The sequence below is a fragment of the Lacerta agilis genome, chromosome 12, assembly GCF_009819535.1.
Source record: "Lacerta agilis isolate rLacAgi1 chromosome 12, rLacAgi1.pri, whole genome shotgun sequence".
Lineage (NCBI taxonomy): Eukaryota > Metazoa > Chordata > Lepidosauria > Squamata > Lacertidae > Lacerta > Lacerta agilis.
In genome coordinates this window covers 37,692,325-37,719,539 of record NC_046323.1, presented here as the reverse complement: position 1 = coordinate 37,719,539, position 27,215 = coordinate 37,692,325, and the positions used below count along the sequence as shown (strand labels likewise).

Here is a 27,215-nt window from a genome sequence, read left to right as displayed (position 1 = left end):
AATACAAGCTCTTCAGATGGGAACTGCATTTCTTGAAAATTGGAAACCCTTTTCCTGAGGCCTGCATATATTGACAAATTGCTTAGCCATTAGAACATAGCCTCCATGACGCTACAAAGAATGTTGTAAAAGGTATAAGCAGATAAGAAATTGTTTCATGCCTAGAGGGAGTATCCAGTGGCATAAGGTAATATAAATTAAATTTCATATAAATGTAGTGAAAAGGTCCTGCACTGGTCTTATTACACTAAATTGGTCAAAACAATCCCCTGGTCTCCTACAATGTCTGTATCTTCCATTTACATCTCACAGCAAACATTACATGGGCAAAATTACGCAAACAGCCCAGAGACTGGATGGGTATGATTCTGCAGCAGCTTTCCTGCCAAGTCTAAGCAACTCAAAGTGAAGAGAAGCAATTTTCTATTATTACCACTTGGTTTTCGTTCCTTCTCTATACTGTATTAAATCTCCAAATGAGAGAGAGAGATCATGCACAATACAATATAAATTAGTCTAATCCCAATTTCACTGTCGGTTTTGTATACCTTGAAAAAAACAACCCCTCAGTATATACATTGATGTTTTTCCCACCCAAATATGAATAGCCTGAATGTGAATAGTAAAAAAATGTTATAAAGAGTAAGTATTCTTATTGGGACAATGCATGGTGAAATATATCCCTGTGGTACTTCAATCTTTGAAACACTTGGAAAATTTTATGGTTGCTGTTGCTGTAACTGGTTTGTAATTATGTTCTCTTTTGGGGGGTGGGGAATAATAAAATTATGAATTCAAAAACGCGCCACCAGTGGTGACGATTTGACTTTTTAAGCAAGCATTTTACCTGTTAGCCAAGTAAAAAGGTGGCCACCCCCTCAAAACAAAAATAAAACACAGCTGTGAGATTCCCTGTAGTATACAGCGAGTGTGTGTGTGCGCGCGCGCCGCGTGGTTGGCGGGGAGGGTGCATCGGCGAGACGATTGACGTCTCAGGCAGCCAGTCGAGGAAAGGGACCCCCACGTTGCCACAGATGCGTCCCTCCCCTTTGGGAGGGCGGTGCTTCTAGGAGGAACCCCCCCCCCCGCCAAGGGATGGCAGTGAAGGAGGCGCCTGCCTTTGTTGACGGGAATCTCCTAGCAACAGGAAGCCTCTGGTCCCTCCGGTCTCCATGGCAACCACGCCGCGCTTGTTTCCCGGCGGCGGCGGCGGCGGCACCTGCTAGGGTAGCAGCGGAAGAATCCGGAAGCGCCTCGGCTCGGCCGGTCGGTTAACGCGGGGCGGCGAGGGAGCCTCGGGCTCGGTGCCCCCTCCTTGTTTCTGGTTCAGGTCGCGGGGCTGCTGTCCCCGAAGGGCCTCCGCGGATCCAGCTCAGCCCGGGATAAGGAGGACTGGGACTGTGTGGCCATAGATACTTATGTGTGTGCATTTATATAACTGTTCCTCATCTTCCTGAAGGTATCCAAGCGGGGGCTGCTCAGCACCCCTTTTCCCTCGGTCAGTGACGGGTATGTTATTGGGTGGGAGGGTGGGATGCTTAGGGGGCGCCCGTTTCGCAACTGGGCTCTTGCATCCATCATCATCCCCTGTCCTTTTTAGCTAAACCAGAAAACCATAGCCATAAAATTTCCAGCAACTGCATCGTGCTATGAAGCAACAAGCGTAGAGAACGAAATTCTAGGTTACTGCTTATAATTTTATTGTTACTAGTCCTTTATCTTCTTTTGCTCATTATGGTTATATTTATATATTTGCAAAGCTTCTTTTCTGAATGCTGATCCTTGACAGTCCTAAAGAGATTGGCTGGTATTTAGAGCAGTGATCATCTTCAGCCTTTTCAGACCCGGAGAGAGCTTTTGCCCCAACGCAACATGTGTTTGGGGATCCTCTTCTTAATTACACTTGATTTGCTGTTTATTTTAGGGGGTGGTGTTCTTGTTATGAACCGGCCTTCGGCCAGTTGTGACCCAGCAGTAGGTCCTGACCCACTAGTTGAAGATTAAGTTGTTGGATAATTTTGAGATGGAACCCCCTACAAATAGGTTTTTTTTGTGTGGTGGTGACTTACATTTTGCCCACTTTCATTATCAGTTCCCAGTGGCTGAATTCAATGCTTGATTGTACTTTGCTATAACAAGTGCTGGGTTTTCTTACCTTTTTAATAAAGCTTTAGAATGGGAAGACCCATGTTCAGTTCCCAGCTCAACCTGAAGTTCAGTAACTTGGGTTGCCATATTTCAAAAAGTAAAATTCCTGAAACCTGTAAAGTTGCTTCCCCCCCCCCCAAATAGGGGAGGTTTTGGAGCTGTTTCCACTGCTTTTTCCATTGCATTGCCATACATCTGGGTTTTCCCTGACATTTTGTCAATTTGGCAATATTCCCGCCTGATGCCATTTTTACACCCGAAAGCTGGGACATGTCAGTAATTTTCCTGACGTATGGCAAGCCTATCAGTAACCAACCTCACTGCTGTTGTGTGGTAATGACATCTTGTGCATTAGGTGCAAAAGAGAGCAGACCTGTGTGTTGACAAACTGTATGGAAGAGGGAATTGAGCCAGGAGAAACGTGTACAAGTGTAGCTGAGAAACGCTGTATGGGCTAAAATTCTCTCTTACAACTATCAATACCCTTTACAGAGTGTGCTGGGATTCTGCAGGACTAGGAATTACTGCTTTTATAAAATCTAGTAGTAAGTAGTTTTGAGAGGATTGCATGATAGGAGATGTGCATGGCTTTGTCCACCCTGCCTTTAGACTGCCACCTTACCTTGCATTTTTGCTGCAACAGTGAAATCTTATCTTCATTGGACCCTGGTGTAGTTCTATATACAAAATATATTGCTAAGTTTTTGCTTTATGTATTCATTTGTGAAGGGAAAGGACACTGGGTTGACCGTACGCCATGGGAGTAGCATTGACAAGAGCAGCTCAGTGGACTGCTGCCGGTTCTGGAAAAGGAACATTGGAAATCACACCACTGAATGAATCACTTTTGAATGAAATCATTAAGTTTACGGAAAGCTTTAGCAACAAACATCCTCAAGAAGCTGCCTTTGTCTTTAAGGAACCACTTGAATGGCAGACAAAACTAGAGCCTTCAATGTTTGAGTCAGGCTATGAAGTCAGGTAAGACCAAGGTCAATGACCATTTCTGAAATAATGTAAGTATAAAAAGTGAAGCCTGCCCATTAAGGTTATTGTTCTTTATCACTCCTTTATCACATATCAACATTTCTTGCTTTCCAAGTATAGATGCTGTAAGAAGTAGGCAGAATGGAAAACATTATGTTGTGATTTGTAACTTCCCATTCCACTCCTTTGGAGCCTCCTCCTACTACTTTGCACTTACATTTTCACACTGCCCGGAATTCAATAGATTTCACAAGCCTGTGCATAGATTCATGGTGACGAAAGCTCACCAATTCTTGTAGTAATAGCAAAGGGCATATTCCAACCAATGTTAAGCACTTTGGGTCTGTTGTACCCATAGGCACCTATGTTTTCTGATGCTCTGACCAGGCATGCATATTAAAGAGGTCCTGAAGAAGAATGACTGTAGAAGGATAGAAAGCATTGTCAGAAGCAAGTTTTAATCCCTCTGCCTCTTGAATACTCCTACTACATTCTTTTCGAACAACTTGCACCACTCTTGCATTTTTTGTATCGTGTACAGTACATCCAGGAGATGCAGTGGCCTGACTTGTATGTCACAGTAAACCACAGTTCCTTGGTAGACTTATATGGTAGAAAGAAGAGAGGTGCAACCCAGACTGGACTAGCCAAATTATGCAGATACCAATGGGTTTCATTCCCATTACATTCTGTGGAAAAGTCAACTGGAATGTACAAGACCGCTAGGAAAGGGAAAACACACACCTCCTAGGAAACAGGAATCATGGGGAATGGGGCAAGATGCATGTTTAACCTTTGCCCTTAAGGTATTCCCAAGCAAATCTCTTTTGTTATCTCTGATATAAGTGACTAGGCATCTTATTTATTGCATTTATAGTCCACTTTTTTCTCCAAGAATTTCAAGGTGGCATGCATAGTTTTCTGCTCATCATCATTTAATCCCCACAACCTTGTGAAATAGGTTAGTTGGGCCAAGAGGCAGTGACTGGCCCCAGGTCACCCAGTGGCCAAGTGGGGATTTGAAACCTGGTCTCACTCCCATGCGAAAAGTGAAGTGTTGTGCATTTGAGACACTGCTGAGATGAGGACAGAGCATGTCCCTGAGAGGCCTCCATATAACCTTCTTCAGATAATATGCCAGACACATATATATTGTGCTTCCAAGTGTTAATACATGAGTCCTCTCTTATGTCCCCCCCTTCCCCGCAATCATAATGGTGAGTATCTTACTAGCAATTGCTGTATTACAGCTGCCAAGTGAATACCTGTAACATCTCAGCGATTTACAAACATACAATTAAAGCTGACATTGTCTCTGGAAATATTTTCAAAGACTGGAAGGAGAAGAGCATGTGCTATCACATAGGAAGGCCTCCCCCCCCCTCAACCTACATGGTTTGTGTGAAGGTGAACTGGGGTGGGGATAAGTTTAAATCTTTTCAATGTCCCTTTTCCCCATTGTTCATATTGCAACTTTAGATCTCTCTGGCAGTTTTCCCCCAATGCTATGTATGCTTTATTATAAAATTGTTTTCATAGGAGTGGTCTGTTAAAAAATATTGCAGTTGTTGTGAATTCTTGCATATTAAGTTGTTGTTTTGTTCTACCAGTGAAAAAACAGCTAAGTCTCAAGAATTAGACAAAGATGGGCAGCCACTGCTCCTGCTCAAAGGATCAGCTATCAGCGTTCGCAGTTTTGCGCAACTGTCTCGTTTGCTACATGTGGCTGGAGAAAAACGGCTAAAAGAAACTCGGGCATGCCTTGAAGGTATTCAAGACTTATTAGCCCACACAATTGGAAGCTTCTCAACCATACAAGGATGTAGTTTTTCTTACCCCATCCATGTTTTGCCTTTTTCCTGCCTTAAAAATAATATAAAGTATGACAGTGACTAACTGTGAGAGGAATCCCATAGTTATCTTTGTGTAAAGTCAGAAACTATGTTAAAATTGAGTAACCTTTAGGCCTATTTAAAACATTACCATATGCTATTCGTGCAAAGTTATTTCATGTGAACTTACCCTGTTAACTTCCTTGTGTGATGTTTATCTGAATTTCTTACACTACTATGAATTCTTCACAGCAAATAGAGATCCCATTGTGAAAATTCTTGGCCCTGGTTATGGGACAATTGAAGGAGAGGATTTGTCCATGATTCGTTTACTAGACAAAATGAAAAAAGAAGAGGCTTCTGATAATGAAATGAAAATGAAGATTTCCTTACTTCTCCAGCAACTGGATATGCAACTACTTAATAGCTCTTTAAAACAGATTTCACAGTGAGTGTATTTCAGATAGTATTCCCCCCCCCTCTCTCTATATATTCCACTTTATCATGCCAAAACCTAAACCTAAACCTCTCATTCAGGCTTACTTTATGTAAGATGTTACAGTAAGTGCCACACTTTTAACATGGGGGGAGGGGGGAAGGTGCTGGTACTGCATTCCCTTGCGTACCCTCAGAAAAACACTGGTTTTAGCAAAGACGGTTTTACACTTAACTTTATTAATTTGAAACCCAAGTGATTTGAAAGGGATTTGTTCAGGTATGCAAAAATAAAAGGTATGAAAATATTTTTAATGTTTTCTATAATCTTGCAGTACAAATATGTGCACGTGGCTATGATCTTAAGATAAGTTTAGGATAGACAAAATGAATTATTTCTGAACAACTGAATCCACTCCCACATGATACAGTAGAGGCCTTGGACAGCTTTAGAAAGGGATTTGACAAATTCATGTATGATAAGGCTATCAATGGCTACTAATGCTGGTTATACAGTGGTGCCTTGGAAGACGAAATTAATTCGTTCCGCGAGTCGCTTCGTCTTGCGAGAATGTCGTCTTGCGAAGCGCGGCTTGCATTGAAACGGCGGTGCAAAAATAAATAAATCACAAAACGTTTTCGTCTTGCGAAAAACGGCCATAGAAAATGTCGTCTTGCGAGTCACCACTGCGATCGCAAAACCCTTTCGTCTAGCGGGTTTTTCGTTTCGCGAGGCATTCGTCTTGCGAGGTACCACTGTATATTATCTACAGTTTGAGGAACAGTATGACTCTGAATGCCAGCTGTAGAGATCCACAGAATTGAGAGAGCAGTATATTGTGCTCAAGGCCACACAAAACCTATACGAACTCAAACTTTCCATTAAATCCAGATTTGCCCTTTCTGAGAAAAAATGTGAATAAATTTAAGAACAACAATACTGTCACTAGTGACCTGGTTGCAATATCTGAATGGCCTTGTTTGTTATATTGTCCATTTGGAAGCCTTGGTTTAAGAAAAACCCAACATTTCCTTTCTTTCCCATTAATACTATAAATATCTGCTTGACTATTAGAATATAATTCATTTATTCTAATTACAGAGAAGTGAGGTTAACTCCAGCTGTTGTGAAAAATGAAATAGAACTGCTTAAGCGTTTCTCAGGAGCGAAAGAAGATGCAGTCCTTGAATCACTGGAATATATATCAGGTCCAAACTCTACTTTTTATCCATATCATGTCTTTATAATTGCACAGTCATTGAAAATATAGGCTAGTATATTAGCACCTACATTGTCAGATGGCTTATCAGCACCCATTAAGCAGGAATTTCACTCTGCCTTTGCCCTCATGTCCTTCTTTAGGGGCTCCAAAGTGACTGATGAAATATCTCAGGATTTCACTCTTCATACTAACAATATTTACTATTTTAATAAAATGATTTCATGCCTCTTTGCTAGTCGTATACATCACAGATATGGGCCAAACATTGCTGTTTGATTACAGACTATGAATTTTCAAATGGATGCCGTGCCCCACCTTGGAGACAAGTCCATGGAGAAATTTGCTATTTGGCCATTAAACCAGTTGACACAGATCTTATGTACGTCACTTGCAGCACGGCAGGAGTATTTTTAAATGGAGTAAGTAATACTTAGATTCAAGAGTAAACCTTGATGACATTTATAGTTAAGAACATGCCAAAATCTCAGATAAGTTGCATTTGTTTATGAGCAGCCAGTTCCGAACCAAACATGGGAACAGGTCAGTTAACCCAGATCACTGTTTCTCAACCAGGGGGCATATGACAAACTTGGGAGAGGCGGAATGTTTCCCAAAAAATATGTACAATATAAGTAAAAAAAAAAAGTCACAAAATTTCAATAAAATAATTAGGGGAGCCATGTTTGAAGGGGGGGCCTTGGGATTTTTATGTTAGCTAAAGTGGGGGGCATAGATTTTAAAAAAGATTGAGAAACCCTCATTTAGATGCTAGTACTTCTGCTTTTTGACACGGGTGGCGCTGTGGGTTAAACCACAGAGCCTAGGGCTTGCCGATTGGAAGGTCGGCGGTTCAAATCCCCGCGATGGGGTGAGCTCCCGTTGCTCGGTCCCAGCTCCTGCCCACCTAGCAGTTTGAAAGGACATCAAAGTGCAAGAAGATAAATAGGTACCACTCCGGCGGGAAGGTAAACGGCGTTTTCATGCGCTGCTCTGGTTCACCAGAAGTGGCTTAGTCATGCTGGCCACATGACCCGGAAGCTGTCTGCGGACAAACACCAGCTCCCTCGGCCTATAGAGCGAGATGAGCGCCGCAACCCCAGAGTCATCTGTGACTGGACCTAACGGTCAGGGGTACCTTTACCTTTACCTTATTTCTGCTTAACCCTTTACACAGGTTGAAAAGGGACTGTACCAAAGAAAGTGCTCAGTGACTCATCTATTTAGCCTTATATTTCCAAACAGTTGAGAATGTGTATGTCAAACTAATGCTCTCCCGTGTTTAAAGGTCCACGTCATGCTATCCAACATGAGTAATTTCCACCTTTTCTTTAGGGAGGTTTTCAAATACCCAATTAACTCAGCCCACAGATGTTTTAATGCTTATTTCACCTACTGCATGCTACTCCTTTTTTACAGGGAAGGGAAAAAGAGAGGGATGAAATCAATTACGAGAGAATGAGTGACATATACAAAGATCTTGTCACATTTTTAAGGGAAAGATCAGCAACATTTGTAGAAAACATGGCTAAACAGGTATGCATTTCAGACTTTCTCCCCAATAACCTGCCATAACAGTTTGCAGAGATAGACAGCTGAATTGTTTTTATGTTTAGGGTGGTATTTGTTTATTTTTCCATAAAATTTATACACTGATTGTAAAACAACAGCAGCAACAACACCCCGAGGTGGTAGCAGCACATACACAGAAACACAAAAAATAGAAATGATTGGCTTACAGGGATATGGAAATAGGTTTTACCATGCAATCACATATTTTATAGTTGTTCGTTGGGGTTTGCTTCAAAGTACATGGGTATAGGATTGAAGTCTTAGTGACTTATCTGTTTCTATATACCTTTTTCCAGAATTCAGCTGGTTTTATTTTGCATTATGAATGAAATCTGAGTTTCCAAAAGCATAGGATAAAAGCACAGTGTTCAAAATAGTAGAACTGCAAGTTATACAAACAATTCTAAAAAGTAATCGTTACCTAAGTGTGTAATAGAGTCCCTTGACTTCCAACTAAAGAAGGTGAGAGCAGGAAAAGAGCTCTTTAGATTTAATATACTTAGCCTTAGTCAAAGGCATGGGTAGGCAAACTAAGGCCCGGGGGCCGGATCCGGCCCAATCGCCTTCTAAATCTGGCCTGTCGACGGTCCGGGAATCAGCGTATTTTTACATGAGTAGGATGTGTACTTTTATTTAAAAGGCACCTCTGGGTTATTTGTGGGGCATAGGAATTTGTTCATCCCCCCAAATACAGTTTGGCCCCCCACAAGGTCTGAGGGACAGTGGACCGGCCCCCTGCTGAAAAAGTTTACTGACTCCTGGTCAAAGGCTTATTGTGGCTTATTGGGGAAAAATTGCTGGGATTTTGTGCACTGAAAAATGTTTGATTACCGGTATCCTTATTACAATTATTTACATCCCATATTTCAGAAGACAAGTCTTTCTAAGGCAGCCTACAAGTAACATTTAATTCCTTTTTAAAAAATAAAAAATAAAACAGAATAAAGAATATCACGTTAAGAAAAAGACTCTTCTCACAGGGCAGTTTTTGGTAGAAACTTTGCCTGCCTCTCTCTGTAAGTCTTCCTAAAGATGTTGCCAGATCTACAGTTTTTGCCTTCAAGTCTGCACTGCCACTCCCCTCTCCCTGACTTCCACACCTTGGGGGTGGGTCTCTCACCTTTGGGAGCCACCCCAGCCCAGGAAGCAAGAAGTGGCAAATGAGGTGTCTGGCTCCAAGCATTGGGGGCCTTCGCTGCTCATGGAAGGAAGGGGGCTGGGGTGAGTGGGGAGCGGTTGCTCTAGGAGAGGCCAAGCAGCTTTTCACCAGCTTGGTTCGTGCCACATGGGACACCTAACTCACAGGCACACACAAGGCTGGCTAGGGAGAGGCTGAACGTGCTCCACCAGAGCTCTAGATAGAGCGAGACAGGGACAAGTATCAACAAGGACACTCTGTGGGCATGTCTCTGTCTGCAGTGGCGACGGCTTCTCTTCCATCAGTTTTCCCTAAATCGACAAAGGCGGTGTATGCATGTGTAGGTCAGATAAACAAGTTGTTGAAGGGGGTCTCTCTTTTGTAAGCCTGGACATCTGCCAATATACATTGCATTGATTCTGGACTTTTCACCCAGATCCTAAGCACATTTCTTTGGAAGCTATATCAACTTATTTCCATGGATGTTAGCAAGCAAGCCTAGGATTGCAGCAATTGGCAAATAGCTGCTGCTCTTCCTTTAGAGTCATACACATGGTTTCTCTTTGAGCAGACGTCCAATTCTTAAAGCAGGAAAATATCGTATTTTAATGAAAAAGGTCAACTGTCTTTGACAGTGCATTAAATGATCAGAACCATTCCTCTTTTTAGCTTTGCCCCTTATGATTTGAATAAAAGAAATATTTCTCCTTTTACAAGAATTGTCTTTGGTTTAAACGTCAGACACAGTCGGGGTGTTTCCAGCTCACACAGCATGTGTTACCACCGTGCTAAGTAGTTCCAAAATTTAAGTATTCCTGGCTACTCTGGATAAGAAACACATTTTATTCCTTAGAGTAAAATTCACACAGTGGTTATAATTAACAGTGTCACATAGTTCTTCTAGCAGACTATTGTTTTCAGGTTTTCAATGACTTCGGTTTGGTGGTGGTGGGGGAACCATTTTAAGGTTTTATTTTTTTTAATGGCCAGGTTCAACAGGGTGTTATGCTCATGAACACCGGGCTCCTAGCTGTCATTCCCTCCATAGTTCCACCCCCTAAAAACTGCTGTTGTATTTGGGGACATCATTCAGTACAACACAAGGCTGCAGTAAACAGATATAAATTAAAGAATCCTGAAACATTGTACTCAGTGGTTTATGGCAGGATATGAAAACCACAAATTTGCTTTAAATATAGAGTCTATTTAAATTGAAATTTGGTTCCTGAAAACTGTATTTTTCAATATTTAATCATAGGAGAAATTTAAGATTTGGACTCTCCATTTTACCAAAGACAATATTGTTTCCTTATTAAACTGGGATCTCCCAGATATAATCCAGGGGCATTTTTAAAGTAAAGAAAACGCAGGCAACAACTAGTTGCCTAGATAATTCATTCAGAATTGCCTTGGCTTTCCAATAACACTTGACAGTTTTTGTAAGATAAGTAATATTCGGCCAAATACTCGGCCAAATCTAGCATACGCTGAATGTTTGGTAAGCAACTGGCAATCCTGTTTGCTTTCATTAGAGCTATATATTTTTTTAAAATCCATCTAGAGTCCCATCTTCTCTTTTTGCCTGAACAGAGCCCGAGGTTCTCAGTATATCCACAGTGCCAACTTAAAAGTAATTCAGTAGTTATGCTTTCTCTTCGGGAAGCTGTAGGTGTTTGAGGAGATGCTGGGGATTCTCACCAGTATCGCAAAATTAGAATTCAGTCTCTGGTTTCTTTGCAGACAGTTAACCTGGTATAAATGGAATATATGTCTGTGCTATATATATATATATATATATATATATATCCAGAAACACTAGCCTTTATACTTTCAGGCACTGGGAGGCTGGTGCTTGGATTACTGGTGAGAAAAGACAGAGAAGCTAATGCTTCTGCTAAGTCTGCTTTAAATTCCTATTGAACATTAAAAAAAAATTAAGAAGGAGATAGTATTACAGTGGGAAAGAGCTGTTTATTGTTGAAGCCCAACACATTTAAGAGTTATATATGGTGTTGACCAGAAATACAGAGAGTCACTCCACCATGTGAGGTCTGGAATAATTTTGCTTTACAGCATATGGTAGGAAAACTGCCTCCTGTTTGCACATTTCATGCAATTTAAGAGGAACAGGAAGAAGAGAGACCTTTTGGAGTCTTAAAAATCTCATCTTCTGTGCTGTAGATTCTCTTAGTCTGAAATTTTCCATGCTCTGGAGAATATCTATTACCTTTCTGAGTGTTGGGAGGACTCCGTTTCAAGATTTATTGATCCTGATTTTAAAAACTGCAGCTGTTTGCCCAGTTACATATGCATCAGACTAATCTGAGTTGATCCAGTGAGTGTGATTTGTGCATTCAGATTGCCACTGCTTATGTGTACAAGAGTACTCTTTAAGGAACAAAGTGGTATACTGCACTGTGCAGTCTTGGGAGGACGGGGGAAACTAAATTTTGGTGCCTCCTTTGCCCTCTACAAGAAATAGGAACTGTAATAAGGGGGCATGACTGAAAAGTATGACTGCAGAGTATTGAGGTTCTCTCTCTGTCCCTGCCCCCAGCTGCATCATTCAATTTTGAAATGCTTGAAACCGAAGGGCTCCCATACTTAACCAAAGATTTGATTGGAATAAATCTTTCAAGACTTGTCTTTGGCCCTGCTTGCAGAGGAACAACCAGGTGCCCACTGGAATGCTTCTGATAGTTCCTTTGCAGCCATGATATCATTTGAGAGGCAGGTGGGTTTGGCTTAGAGAAAAACAGTTTTGTGGGCCAAATTGGGAAGCCCGGGACAAGGTTAAAATAGGTCTTCCATGAGCACAGTATGCCTGTCACTTATGTAAGGACACCTTTGATGTCAACCCTGCACAAACTTGAAAAAAAGAAAGTGCAGGGTTATCATCTGGCTACACCTCCCCTGGCTGACCAAATAAAACTTGCAGAAACCAGAGCAAAAATATAACTTTCCAGTGGGTCTTTTGCTTTATTTCCTAGGGGAAAAGATGACAAGGGATCTGACTGGAAATGAAATTAATTACTGTAATTGAACACATTAATTGCAAACAAGAGCAGCTCAAAAATGGCTGGATATTTTCAAAATAATCCTACTTGTTGATAAGGATGTACAAGCATGCCTCAGTCCACTCTGACATTCATTTTCTCATTCATCCGGTATTTTCCATTTTGCTGCAATTGCTTTATTTTGCACAAGTGTTCATTCTGTTTTGTCACCCACCGATGCAGAAATATGCGTAGCGTATCTCGGACATCAACTGTTATTTACAAATTAAACACTTTCCCTGTGTGTTCCTTTTCAAAGTTAATGAATTTCCAGAGGCGTAGTAGCCCTGTTAGTATTTTGCAGCAAAATCAACAAAGACTCTTGTGGCAGCTTAGAGACAAAGTTAATGAATTAGCTAATGGCCAATTGCAAAGCCATCTGTGGCTGTGATCCTAAATGTGTACACTAAAAAAATGCCGCATTGAATTCAGTTGGGATCTATCCTGGATAAGTGAGATTAGGATTGCAACCTCACTGTCTTGATTTTACAGTACATGATAAACTTAATTCTGTCTCATTTTTGTACACTCTGGTCTCAGGAAAGGATAGTTTGCCACCCTGCTATGCTGCCACTTATGTCCTGGATTGTATGGTTTCCTGTGGGCATATTAAACATTTCACAGGCACTCTTAATGCCTTTTATACAAGTACTTTTTGTAGTGCAACATTTTATTTCTTAAATCTGTATTTTATACAGCAAATAGCCATGTGTATGCATCTGCTGAAAAAGTGCTTTAAATGTTTTCAGTAAACAAGTTTTACTGTTGGACAGCTTGATATCCTCAGGCTTTAATTAAAAACCGCAGATAAAGTCAATGGATAACAAGAGATCACTTCTTTCTATGTGAGAAGAACAATAATGAATAACGTGAACAGAAGCAAATTCTCTTGATGGTGTATTGTCTATGGATTCTTCCAACATGCCTGCTTACTGAGTTCCTTTAGAAACAGTATGCGATGCATTCATTCCAGTCCTCACAGGTTAAATGGAATATAGTACTAATATATAAAACAAAGTGAAAAAGATGAATTGTTATTAGCAAAATAAAAGTGTTGTACGTTAAACATAAATGAAATTGCAGTGAGAAAACTTTAATTACCTCCATGTGAAAAAAGGGAAATTAGACCTAACTGAAATTAACAAATCCCCAGAAAGCATAAGGCTACCATAAGCAAGGCACAAGAGCCATCCATCGCTTCCCACTAGTCCTCCTTTGACGAAGCATCCAGAAGACATAATTATCAGCTGCTGCATTTCTGTGTTTTGTATATTGTCACCCCATATTTATTCATATCTGATTTGTAGCTTTTGGAAACAATGAAACACAGTTGCAGATGTGAATGGGTGGGTGTGCTTTTGTGGTTTATAAACGTGCCTTTACCTAAGAACCTCCTTTGTTCAGTTTCCACGTATATTGTATTCTGATGAATGTGGATGGAATATGAGTAATTAATAGCATGTTTATTGACCCTAGAATAGGTTCTCTTAATTGTCTTGGTGTTGGTTTCTATACTGGCAGAGGTAGGAGTGCTTTAATTTGTTTCTTGAAAAGAACCCCCTCACACACAATTTTTTATAGTAAAATAGCACTTCTGCGCACAAAAAGAGAAGAAAAATATCATGAGAGGAAGCCAGTAATTAAAGCCTGTCCCTTCCCTTACTTTATTGACAGATCATTCTTGTTTTTTTTCTAGCTGTCACTGCAAGAGATGGATAATATACCTGGTTTATTTTTCTCCATTTTTCCCTTTGTATTCTCTTTTTCCTTTTATGTTGCATGTTAGAGTCTAAAATTCTGGATGCCTACATATTTTCTTTTTCTGTTTTTAATTTTTTAAAATAGAGACTGCAGTAGTGACTGTCTTCTCAGTAGTCAAAATCCTTGCAAAAAATTGTTATTGTTATGGTAAATTCATGTTTTTTACTTAGACTCTGAGGGAAAGATTGTGGATTCAATTCCCAGACAAGGTCATTTTCCAGGAAGGGAGGTCCATGCAGCCCAGTAACTCAACATTAGGAAGTATTTAAGCATCTCCTTTACAGATATATAATGGCATATTAGATGGGATAGGAAATCCAATAAAACACAATAAATAGTATAATGTAGTTTTGTGGGGGAAAGGTTTGAAAACTAAAAACAGGCAGAGTATTTTATAGATTTTCAGAATTATTATTATTATTATTATTATTATTATTATTTAATTAGTTTTCCAGTGCCAGGAAATATGGTTCCTTTTGCCAATATCGGAAGACTCCCCAGAAATAGTCAACGTGGAGAGGAAACCATTTGGCTGTTGGTAGATATGGTAGCACATGTGTCTCACATCACATTTTACTTAGTCCTCGGTCACTGCGTTTTACAGAGTTCTCACTAGCTCGTTTGTGAAGATGCCGCTGCTTCCCATATTTCTTGCTGTGCTGAAGTTAAACCAGGAAGCCTTCAGTTAAACTTAGTTTCCCATTACAGAATATCATCACCAAGTTTGGAACAAGCCAAGCCCCTAAACCAACTTCAAAATATGGTTTAAAATCCTGGCTTCCCCCCCCCTGAACTTGGTTTCTGATGCGATGGGAGATTATGGCTAATTGAAGACATCCTAGCATAAGTGAAGCATGCTGAGAAGTGAGGAGGGAAGGGGCTGTGAGCACAAGCACAAGACTTGTTTATATACATTAAAAAAATTATTAATGCTTATTGTGGGTATTTTTTAAAAAGTAGTTTAATGCTACTTGCAAACAGTCTTGTATCCTGAAAGGCGTGCTGTGAATAGGCTGCTGTTGGTGCAGATTATTGTGGTTTATTGTGATTTTTTGACTTGTTAAGCCAATGTATGATCATCCAACTACTGTGTTGGCCAGGCATAGGCAAACTCGGCCCTCCAGATGTTTTGGGACTACAACTCCCATCATCCCTGACCACTGGTCCTGTTAGCTAGGGATGATGGGAGTTGTAGTCCCAAAACATCTGGAGGGCCAAGTTTGCCTGTGCCTAGTATAGGCGGTGATCTTCCTGATGTTGAACTACAGCTACCATCAAACCTGACCATTGGCCATGCTGCCTGAGGCTGATGGGGGCTGACCAACATCTGGAAGGCCAAACACTTCCCAAATCTAGTATAGGCTGGGGGGGGGGGTTGTAATCAAATATGGTGTAAATTGCCTTCCCCATATGGAGACTCTAACTTGCTATTTCCAGTTGTGTTTTTAATATAGGTGTATATTAGGAATAATAATAATAATAATACAGTCGTACATTGGAAGTTGAACAGAATCCGTTCTGGAAGTCCATTCGACTTTTGAAACATTCAGAGAACAAGGCGTGGCTTCCGATTGGTTCATGATTGCGCAGGCGCGCCGGAAACAATAGCGGAAGCCATGCCAGACGTTCGGCATTCCAAAAAACGTTCGAAAACCGGAACAGTCACTTCCGGTTTTTGATCGCCGGGAGCCGAGGTACGACTGTAATAATATCATCATCAATAAACCACCCTTCATCGATATATCCTGGGCGGCCTACAACATAAATTAAAAAATACGTAATATGAAACATGTGTGGGCTTTCTTTACTAGAGGTTTTCCATTTTTTACATTTTTCAGTGTCCATTCCAATGGCAATGCACTATATATTGTTTAATAGTTAATGCCCCTTAAGAATTTAATTTCTTTTAAACCTTTTCCGTAACGTTTCTTCTGAGTTGCACTTGGTAAATTTCCCATGCCTCCTAGGCTTGTTCACTAGGAGGAAAAATTGTCGTTGTTCTCAAGGACCCTGCAAGACAGTTCTCTGGCACCAGCTGCACTGGGCTTCTGCTCCAGCTGAATCCTCTGCTGTTTTTGTTTTGCTTTGTTTCAAGTGTATTGTTTTGAATGTATTCCTTATATTTTACTCACGTGAGCCACTATGCATTGTAAAACTGGATATTAATCTACATAAATTAATTCTTAATAACTTGTGATATTTGTATCAGAATGTTTAGTTAGTAAGCCAATATTAGATGTTGCCATTTTGAGATTTTGCCAATCATAATCTTTTCTTTTTAAAAATGTAATTTTTTAATTTTTTTAAGCTTGTGTTGATTAATAGGGAGGTTGTATTATTTTTTCCCTTTTGTAAACCGGGAGGAATGCTGGAATTTTTCATATGCCAACAGAAAAAAAACCCTATAAAACCAATCTTCCTAGATTTCCTTTAGCTTGCAAATTTTTCAGCATGTTTTATTCATGTGGAAATGTGATGTTCTCCCCCCTCCCCTCAAATATTTTCATCTCTTATTAGAAGTATACTTTTTTTGATGAACCAAAGTATGAAAAACATTATCAACATATGGAAGCGGTTGAGGCAGATGATTATGGCCAACCCCAAAAGTTTTACGACTATGCAGAAAAGAATGTATATGAGAAGCCTAAGAGTCCTCATGTAAAAATCAAGCCTACTGAGAGCAAGAAATTAGAACCATCTCTTAAGTGGAAGAGCATGCCTGGTTCCCGAGAGTATGTAATTCTTTTGACATATATTGTCAATTAAAATTAATGGTTTAAAAGAAATAATTAGCACTATGTGGTTTTAACACCCCCCCACACACACATCAAAGTTCAAGTATTATTTTAAAAAGATCTGGGCAACACCCATATATATAAGGAAATAAATATATATTAAGGAAATATTTTGGTATTTTAAGGAAATACTACTTCCCAGTAATGCAGTATCTATGGTCCTTTTCTCAGAATTTCATTGTTCTCTTTCCAAATTATTCAGTACAATCAGCTTGCATCTGTGGTCAGTAGTACTGGCACAGGGAGAATTCTCTCACTTGCCCAGCTTGAAGGAAAATGCTGTACGTAGTGTTAAATAGTCCTACATTTTTGTTTTGCTTTTATTTATTTTTTTAAAAAACATGTTTTATTCCAGGAGGTTTACTGTGATTGCCCATGTGTGTGATTTTCAACCCTGCTGTGATAGTGTGCACACACACACACACACACACACACAAAATGGCCCAACTACCAAGGCCAAACCAAGTCATGGTCAGAACAGAAGGTCTTAGGCTCATTGCTGGATGCTGTTATTGTCCATATCTGCAGGTTCCCCGTAGTTCAGTAGGTTTCTGGACTGCACTCTCTCCTTGATGTCCAAATCTTTATTTAATTTCTTGCCCCACCCTCACACTGCAATTGTATTAATGGGGGGGGCCTTTAAATAATTTTGAGGTTTTAAAAACTAATTAGTTTTTCTAATTGCGCAATGTTTTGTATTTTTCTTAACGAGTGTAATACAAGAGCAGATCATTGGTAAAAAAAAATTTTTTCAAGAGAAGACAAAACATCAATGGGATATATATACCCTGTTTCTCCTAAAATAAGACATAGCCATAAAATAAGCCATAGCAGGATTTCTATGCATTTGCGAAATATAAGCCGTTCCCCAAAAATAAGCCATACCCCGAAAATAAGCCATAGTGACATGGTACCTCCCATTAAAACAGCCTGGAGAGGCGTGGCTATGCAGCGTACCGATGCGACGCGGTTAAAATAAGACATCCCCTGAAAATAAGCCATACTGTGTTTTGTTGAGCGAAAAAAAACATAAGACGGTGTCTTATTTTAGGAGAAACACGGTATATATATCGTGCATTGTTGCGAAAACTGCTGGAAAAAAGAAGAAAAAGTGCAACTGAGTGTTTTCATACTAAATATCATGACCATGGGCCAATAAAAAATTTAGTGTAATCAGGTCCATTGAAATCATTAGACTCAGTGCACATTTAAATGTGCATTAAATTGTGAGCAACATGTTAAAATTCAGCAGCCCTTCTTGCTAATTTGTAAAGACATCCTGAGGCAGGGAATATTATATCTTTAAAAACAGGTTATCTTTTGGCCTTTATGGTGGCATTAAACAATTTAATTCTATTTGATTGATCAAATTAATTTTCCAGATATAAATGTACACACACATTTATGATGTATTCACAATAAAGTTGAATGTCGTATTAACAAACAAAAATTAAATATTTAGGGGCAAAGCAAAGAAAGAAAGCAAGGATGAAAAGGAAATGAAAATGACCCCTCCAGAAGGCAAGAAAAGAACCGGAGCAACATCTCCCGGTTCTGGTAAAGGGTATGTAATCTCTGTGTTATTTCCCTCTTCCTTGAATGAAAAAAATTAATCCCAGCAAGCTAACTACTGTATGTGATATCAGCACCTCAAATTAGCAAAAAATCTAATCAAATAGTCTAAACTAGACTGTGCTATCATCAACTGAGACTCTTCGGTTGTTATTGAAATGGAAAGTTCTTTGGTTATTCCGACTCCTGTGCATGACCGAAGAGGGAACTCCCAAGCTGAAAATATAAACCTGTTGGTTCTGGCAGAATTGTCTCATACTTGCATCTGCTACCATTTTTCCAATCATGGTCAGAGAGGAGATGATTGCTTGGCTTACTGTACCAATAACTTGGCTCTTAACAGACAGTTCCTTAGCTCACATTTCTTAACCAGGGTACAGGGACAGATTGGTGTGTTTTTTTAAAGGCTTTGCTCTTGGAATTTAAGTATCCCTTCCAGGCGAGTTTTTATTTTTATTTTTTTGTAATCTCTTCCCCGTGTCTCTTATTTTATTTAATGCTGTGGGACTGATCTGGTATCAAAATCTGAAAAGCAAATGAACGCCTCCCTTCCAAGAGATGTCATAGTCAGTCACATTCTTTCTTTCATTTTCAGAGAGTTCCTCAACATGAAATAATAATATGGGTCGAAACAAATAATTTTGATGTTAAATAAATAGATATCCCCTACCCTGTGTGGGACACAACAGTGGATTGTGTATACATAATATAATGAAGTTAGTTATTGAAACTAGCCAACTTCATTATAAAACAGCTATAACATAATATTAGTGGAGCAGATGGGTATTTGGGGGGGGGGAGTGTACTTAACATTTTCGCTTGCAGACTCTTTTCCCAGGAAAGATTCTGCCCACCTCAGTGTGCTGTTCTAAATGCACACAAAAAAATGATACTGTGTCCATGTATTCCCTGCCCCCCCCCTCTATGTAAGAGAAAAGCTGCTTGGGTAGGGAAAGTTGACTGGAAAGAAATGGCATGTGGGAACCTCCCAATGCTGCAATAAAGTAAAAACAAAAATTGTGAGGAGACACTCTGTGTGTCCCCAACCTACGTCTAGTTTGTCTTTCAGAGCATGAGCTCAGATGCTAAGCCAGCCTGTCTCGGCTTCAGCTTGGTATATGAAGTATACCTTACTGGACTGTTATTAAGTGTTGCAGAGATGATGCATGTTTAAGTGTTTTGGTTATGTGGTACTTAAGTCCTCAGAATGAAGTGTGTGTGGCGGTGTGTGTTATTGGTTTGCTTTTGTTTCTATTAGGTATTTTGTGTTTTATTAGCTTGCATTTTTTATGTCGTGAACCGCCCTGAAATTTATGGATGGAGGTGGTATGCAAATTTAATAAATCATAATAATAACAAGTGTTGCAACAGCTAAACTAGTTTTACGATTATAATAAACAGTGCCTGTATGACTACATGAAAGGTTGCTAATATGCATTTTATGCAGATTACCATTTCAGTGTGGCATGCATAAGGGCTCTCTGTAAACCAGATTGGAATGAAGTTGTACACCAGAACTGTCTGGTAGATTTTCATCTATCTGTCCATAATATCTAATGTAAGTGGTATGAGCTTACATTAGCTCATATGTTTGTCGGTCAGTTGGTTTACCTTATACCGTAAACCAACTGATCGACAAACATATCTACATGCTTCTAGCTACCATCCCAAACATACCAAACAATCCATTGTATATAGCCAGGCCCTACGTTACAGCCGCATCTGTTCCAACTCTACAGACAGAGACTCTCACCTAAGAGATCTACAGCAAACCTTTTTAGAACTAAAATATCCACCTGATGAAGTTAAACAACAGATCGACAGAGCCAGACTGATACCCAGAGAGAACTTGCTGCAAGACAGACCCAAAAAAGAAAATAACAGAACACCACTAGTCATCACATACAGCTCCCAAGTTAAAACAGTACAACGCATCATCAGAGATCTACAACCTCTCCTAGACAATGACAGTTCTCTTTCTCAAGCTCTGGGAGGAAGACCCTTCATCGCATACAAACAGCCACCCAATCTCAAACAGCTCCTCACCCACAATAATACAAAAACAGGACCCAACATGGACACTGGTACCAGAGCCTGCAATAAACCCAGATGCCAACTTTGCTGCCACATAAACCCGGATAACACCATTACTGGTCCCAACAACATCAAACACACCATCTCAGGACTATTTAATTGCTCATCTTCCAACATTGTGTATGCAATCAAATGCCAACAGTGCCCTTCAATTGGACAAACAGGCCAAACCCTACGCCAAAGGATAAACGGACATAAATCTGATATCAGGAATCACAAGACAGAGAAACCAGTAGGAGAACACTTCAATCTCCCAGGACATTCTATAAAAGATCTCAAAGTAGCTGTCTTAATACAAAGAAATTTCAGAAATAGACTGGAAAGAGAAGTGGCTGAATTGCAACTAATCACCAAACTTAAAACCATGGAGAAACCTGGTTTGAACAAAGACATTGGATTCTTATCTCATTATACATAACAAAGCCATCTTTAGCCATCTCACCCCTTGCCTTTCCCTGCAAGACTAATTGCAGCCGTTTAGAGTCATCAACTGGTTTTCCACACTTATCAGCCTATCACCCATTCCCACCACCCTTCTGAGTAATACCCCTCCCCACTCCCCCACTATATTTAAGGATCTGGTGACTTCTGTTTCAGTGTATCTGAAGAAGTGTGCATGCACACGAAAGCTCATACCAGGAACAAACTCAGTTGGTCTCTAAGGTGCTACTAGAAAGAATTTTCGATTTTGTTTTGACTATGGCAGACCAACACGGCTACCCACCTGTAATGTAAGTGGTTTTATTTTATTTTTGTTTAGTAAGCTTCCAGCAAAGAGTGAAGATGTTAGTGAAAGTTCCTCAGAGAGTGAAGAGGAAGATGAACAACCTGAACGCCACCAGGAGATTAACACTGATTTGCCATCGGAATATTGGCAAATTCAAAAATTGGTGAAATATATAAAGGTAAACAAACTAACTTTTATTTAGAAGGCTGCAAATAATAAAATTATGTTTGTGTTCTAACTGAATACGAAACTTCATTCCAGTTTGTTTCTTTTCTGCCATGTTGCTATTCAAATTGCACCATTTTTCTCTTTTGGAACCTTTAACTTGTTTATTTTTTAGGAGTACCTGCAGTTCCATTTTTACTCCAAACAGATGGCTGTGATCGCAGCATCAATCATGCTCCACTGGTATGCATGCTGAATCTGAGTGGAATAGCAAGGCTGTTTCAGTGCAGCAGACTGAGGATTGTGTCCACAGTTTGCTAATCCAGAGCGAGAGAAAATGCATTGACTTTGACATTAAAAAAATGCATTGACTTTGACATCAAAATATACCAGTGGGATCAGCAACAAATTTCTAGTCAGAATGCCAGCCAGCCAGCCAGCCATGCCATCTCAGGATACTCAATTACCCTCTCACCTCCCAGTTTTCTGTCCTCTGCCCAGCAGTCTGTTAGCATTCCATGGCCACTGAGCATGCTCCGTTTTTATTGGGCTGTTTGGGGTTTCCCCCGCTATGTATTTGGAGTTCTGAAAAACTTGAAAATTCTCCCAGGTCTGCTGGTAACATCTCTGTTGTGCATGGATGGTGCTGTTTTGTCTACATGAGTATCCACATTTGGAGAATGAGTAATAAATAGGACTGTATGCAGCTTTGTACAAGATTCACTCAGATTGAAGCTCTTTATCCTCATGGGTTTGTTTTCTTCCATCATAGTTATACAAACTTGAGATTTGCTGCAATGGGCAAAAAAATATAGTCATGTGGAGCTATATTCATTTTTGCCTCTGAAGATGAAAGAAAATGCAGAAATCCAGGAGCAGACATGTAATCTTTGTGCAAGCAAGGATCTGAACAAGAGCAAAACAACAACAGCATAAATCTCAGTGACACACAGTATCAGTTTTGTAGCTATAATGAAAAACCAAACAATTTACTGTGCTTTGTTTTAAAATGGAAGACCCTCAATTTATTTTCACTTTCCTATGTTATCTATGACATACATATGAAAACGCCATGTAAGAATTTCTATTAAATTTAAAGAGCATGGCATTTTATCTCCCATTTCTTGTCTAGAAGACTAGGAAGAAGAGCAGACTTGGTCTATACAGATAAAGCATATATAATTAATTCCAGAACGCTTCTGCTTGACTATGACAGAAGTATGAAGAAACATAAACTAGCATTAGATGGTTATTGCAAATCTGTGTTCTTAAACTATCAAGTAACACACAGGAGTAATAATAATAATAATAATAATAATTTATTATTTATACCCCGCCCATCTGGCCGGGTCTCCCCAGCCACTCTGGGCGGCCTCCAACAAATATCAAAATACAATACAGAGTCACAAATTAAAAACTTCCCTAAACAGGGCTGCCTTTAGGTGTTTTCTGAATGTCAGGTAGTTGTTTATTCCCTTTACTTCTGACGGGAGGGCGTTCCACAGGGCGGGCGCCACTACCGAGAAGGCCCTCTGCCTGGTTCCCTGTAGTTTTGCTTCTCGCAGTGAGGGAACCGCCAGAAGGCCCTCGGCGCTGGATCTCAGTGTCCGGGCTGAATGATGGGGGTGGAGACGCTCCTTCAGGTATACAGGACCGAGGCCGTTTAGGGCTTTAAAGGTCAACACCAACACTTTGAATTGTGCTCGGAAACGTACTGGGAGCCAATGCAGATCTCTCAGGACCGGTGTTATGTGGTCCCGGCGGCCACTCCCAGTCACCAGTCTAGCTGCCGCATTCTGGATTAATTGCAGTTTCCGGGTCACCTTCAAAGGTAGCCCCACGTAGAGCGCATTGCAGTAGTCCAAGCGGGAGATAACCAGAGCATGCACCACTCTGACAAGACAGTCTGCGGGCAGGTAGGGTCTCAGCCTGCGTACCAGATGGAGCTGGTAGACAGCCGCCCTGGACACAGAATTAACCTGCGCTTCCATGGACAGCTGTGAGTCCAAAATGACTCCCAGGCTGCGCACCTGGTCCTTCAGGGGCACAGTTACCCCATTCAGGACCAGGGAGTCCCCCACACCCGCCCGCCTCCTGTCCCCCAAAAACAGTACTTCTGTCTTGTCAGGATTCAACCTCAATCTGTTAGCCGCCATCCATCCTCCAACAGCCTCCAGGCACTCACACAGGACCTTCACCGCCTTCACTGGTTCTGATTTAAAAGAGAGGTAGAGCTGGGTGTCATCTGCATATTGATGAACACCCAACCCAAACCCCCTGATGATCTCTCCCAGCGGCTTCATATAGATATTAAAAAGCATGGGGGAGAGGACAGAACCCTGAGGCACCCCACAAGTGAGAGCCCAGGGGTCTGAACACTCATCCCCCACCACCACTTTCTGAACACGGCCCAGGAGGAAAGAGCGGAACCACTGTATAACAGTGCCCCCAGCTCCAAACCCCTCTAGCCGGTCCAGAAGGATGTTATGGTCGATGGTGTCAAAGGCCGCTGAGAGATCCAGCAGAACCAGGAAACAGCTCTCACCTTTGTCCCTAGCCCGCCGGAGATCATCAACCAGCGCGACCAAGGCAGTTTCAGTCCCATGATGAGGCCTGAATCCTGATTGGAAGGGATCCAAATGGTCCGCATCTTCCAGGCGTGCTTGGAGTTGTTCAGCAACCACCCGCTCAATCACCTTGCCCAAGAATGGTAAATTTGAGACTGGGCGATAGTTGGCCATATTGGCCGGGTCTAGAGATGTTTTTTTAAGAAGCGGTTTAATGACCGCCTCTTTCAGCGGGTCTGGAAAGATTCCCTCGCAGAGGGAAGCATTCACCACCGCGCAGAGCCCATCGCCCAGCCCTTCCCGGCTAGCTTTTATAAGCCAGGATGGGCAAGGATCTAGGAGACAGGTGGTCGGAGTACTATTATTGTGCCATACACACACTTGCTAGTTGCAGGAAACATGATACAAGCATGCCATGAGGATTTCATAGGCTCATGGTGTGAGGATGATGGGAGACAAAGGGTTCTCCAGAGGCCACTAGGACACCACCTAGGGGGATATCATTATGCTTCCACTTGCTTGATAGGTAGAAAAGTACCATCACTCTCTGAGGCTTCTGAGTTGCCTCTTGTCTTCAGTGACAGCTCATTTTTTCTGCCCTTCCTTGAAGAAGAGCTTTTAATCACTTGGTCACTTCTGGCCTTATTTTACTGTTTTTTCTATGTGAAGTTCTAGGGTGGTAGTGGTTGTTGTTGTTGTTGTTGTTGTTGTTGTTGTTGTTGTTGTGTGTCTTTTACTCAATAGTTTTCATTGCCATTTGTAGTTCAGAATATACTGTTGTGTTAATTCCAACCCTTCCACCTCAGACTCCTTGTCTGCTTTCTTCCCTAACTTTCCCTGCGGTGTTTTAACACCTGCTGCCTCTGGAATTAATTCTTCTTTGCTAATTGATTTCATAATTGATTAGTTATTTCTTCCAGCGATGCTTACTCTGATTAACTGCTTGTGATGGATTACTCTACACTTCTACTTGATTTCCCCTCTCCCTGTTGCATGTGTATTAAAAAAAACCCACCTATACACCTGTTGGCAGGCAGATGTATTAATTTTTAACTGATCTTTCCTCCAATTTCTATTTAATTTGGTGAACTTACTTTGAGCATGGCCATTCATGGGCTCATGGCATGAGGATGATGAGAGACAATGGGATCTCCAAAACCCTGGCACACCAGATGGATCTCTGCCTGCCTAAAATGACATATTGGGCTCCACTGCCCCCTTCCCTGTTTCCTGGCCACTGCCATTGCTGACAAATGGGACACCCAAGCCAGGGCCTTGAACTAAGTGTTGAGAAATCTCATTGAATCATTGAATTGTAGAGTTGGAAGGGACCTTGAAGATCATCTCATCCAAACCTCTGTATGCAGCTGTCGCATATGGGAATCAAACCCTCAACCTTGGTGTTATCAGTGCCATGCTCTAACCAACTGAGCTATCCAGGCTGGTCCAATCTGTTCTTTTAGGCAAGAGGTACAAAATTAGCTAGGCATTCCAATTAAACCTATCTCTCTGTTCCTCCAGCTCCCCCACCAGATCTGCTAACATACCTTGCATGTACTATTTTTCATGTATACTTTGGCACAGGCTCGATTTCATAGGCAACACTATCAATTCCATAAATAATAGAACATTTCTATTTAATGTCTTCATTACTAAAGGCTGGGGGAAGACAATAGTCAACAGTTGGGCCAATTCACGATACTCATATAAATAAAGACTATCAACAGTTCCAAATCAATTTTCAGTTATGAAAAAGACTTCAAACCTTGTGACAAATTAATGTTCTGCAGATGACAGAGAGGAAAATAGCTGCTAAAAGACCATTGTAGATTGCAAAAGAGAATGGTGAATGATAAACAGTGACTTGCAGGCTCCCTACATGAAAGGGAAGTGTGATGACAGTCCTGTTGCATTGTCGTCAGGCTTTTGCTGTGCTTCTAATTAGGCCATATATCCATCATAGTAGCTTTCCAAAATAAATGTTTATTTGCCTCTTGTTATCTACTTGGATTTAGATGCTCATAATCATAGAGTGGAAAGTTGAATTGCTTAAGATTGGCTTAGGGAAAAAACTGAGAGACTGCTTTTCTCTAGACCCTTCCATAAATGTCAAAAGTTATACAAGCCTTTTAATTTGTTTCATTCTTTTTGCTGGATGGATTGTTTTAAGCACTGTATGATGTTGCTGGATCAAATTAGCTGCACAGATAACAGCTGGAAAATGAGTTATGAACTAGTTATACTAGATTTTTTTTTTTTGCACGATCCATTAACTGTAGATGGTAATGTAATTGCTCATGCAAATAGCACTCGAAAGGAAAGAAGGGAACTCTCCAAGAAGAAGAATAGGCCGAAAGGGGAGGAAGGAAAGAAAAGATAATGTTGGCTCTTCAAAACTCTGTTGGTTGATAAAGGAAAATTTATGACTGTAGTAGTCACAAAGATTTAAGCATGTGGAGTCAACCTTTTTTCAGGAAAAAACCCAGATAATTAAATAATGTAATCAATAATTGGCCAGTAAAATTGAATGCCTTAAGAAGGGCATTCATAAATGTAGAGGTTCAAAATTACTTTTCTTTTTAAGTACTGTATGGTATACTTTCTCAGTTCTGCTCTTCCACATTACTATATTCTAGCAGAGTTTGGAAACAAGCATTTACTGCAGTTTAAGTGGTCGAGGACCACCACCGGATTCCTGTAGGACACTGCGTAATTCATGTTATGTACATAAGGCAACAGTGTGTCACCACTCCTGCCGATGCCTGTTTCTGCTATGATAAAGAGGAAGAGCCATGATGCTTAGCGCCATAACAGCTTGTTGCTGAGGGGCACCTGGAGTTGTTTTAGCTGATCTAATGTCTCAAGTGATAGACCACTTGTGTTTGACTTGGAAACCCAAAATATTCTGCCACCTGGATTGTATTACAAATTATATTGGCCTGAAATGATGGACTATAAGAGTCTTGGCCTGGAGTGACAACAGTGCTGCTCTAGTTCAGTGTTTTTCAACCACTGTTCCGCGGCACACTAGTGTGCCGCGAGATGTTGCCTGGTGTGCCGTGGGAAAAATTGAAAAATTCAAGAGAATTACTTTATATATAGTCAATATAGGCACAGAGTTAATTTTTTTAACATTTTCTAATGGT

General features: G+C 40.6%; 1 protein-coding gene across 1 annotated transcript in view; it reads left to right on the top strand.

Annotated features, from left to right (window-relative positions):
* Nucleotides 1-1,285: 1,285 nt before the first annotated feature.
* The window catches only part of ARMC4 (armadillo repeat containing 4), a 77,739-nt gene continuing 51,809 nt past the window's right edge, over nt 1,286-27,215 (top strand). Inside the window, exons 1-10 of the mRNA XM_033165354.1 lie at nt 1,286-1,459; nt 2,878-3,129; nt 4,746-4,903; nt 5,220-5,415; nt 6,505-6,611; nt 6,908-7,044; nt 8,042-8,158; nt 16,667-16,881; nt 18,407-18,508; nt 21,371-21,515. Coding sequence (XP_033021245.1) covers nt 2,906-3,129; nt 4,746-4,903; nt 5,220-5,415; nt 6,505-6,611; nt 6,908-7,044; nt 8,042-8,158; nt 16,667-16,881; nt 18,407-18,508; nt 21,371-21,515 — 1,401 coding nt within the window. The 5' untranslated portion in view covers nt 1,286-1,459; nt 2,878-2,905. The remainder of the gene's footprint in view (nt 1,460-2,877; nt 3,130-4,745; nt 4,904-5,219; nt 5,416-6,504; nt 6,612-6,907; nt 7,045-8,041; nt 8,159-16,666; nt 16,882-18,406; nt 18,509-21,370; nt 21,516-27,215) is intronic.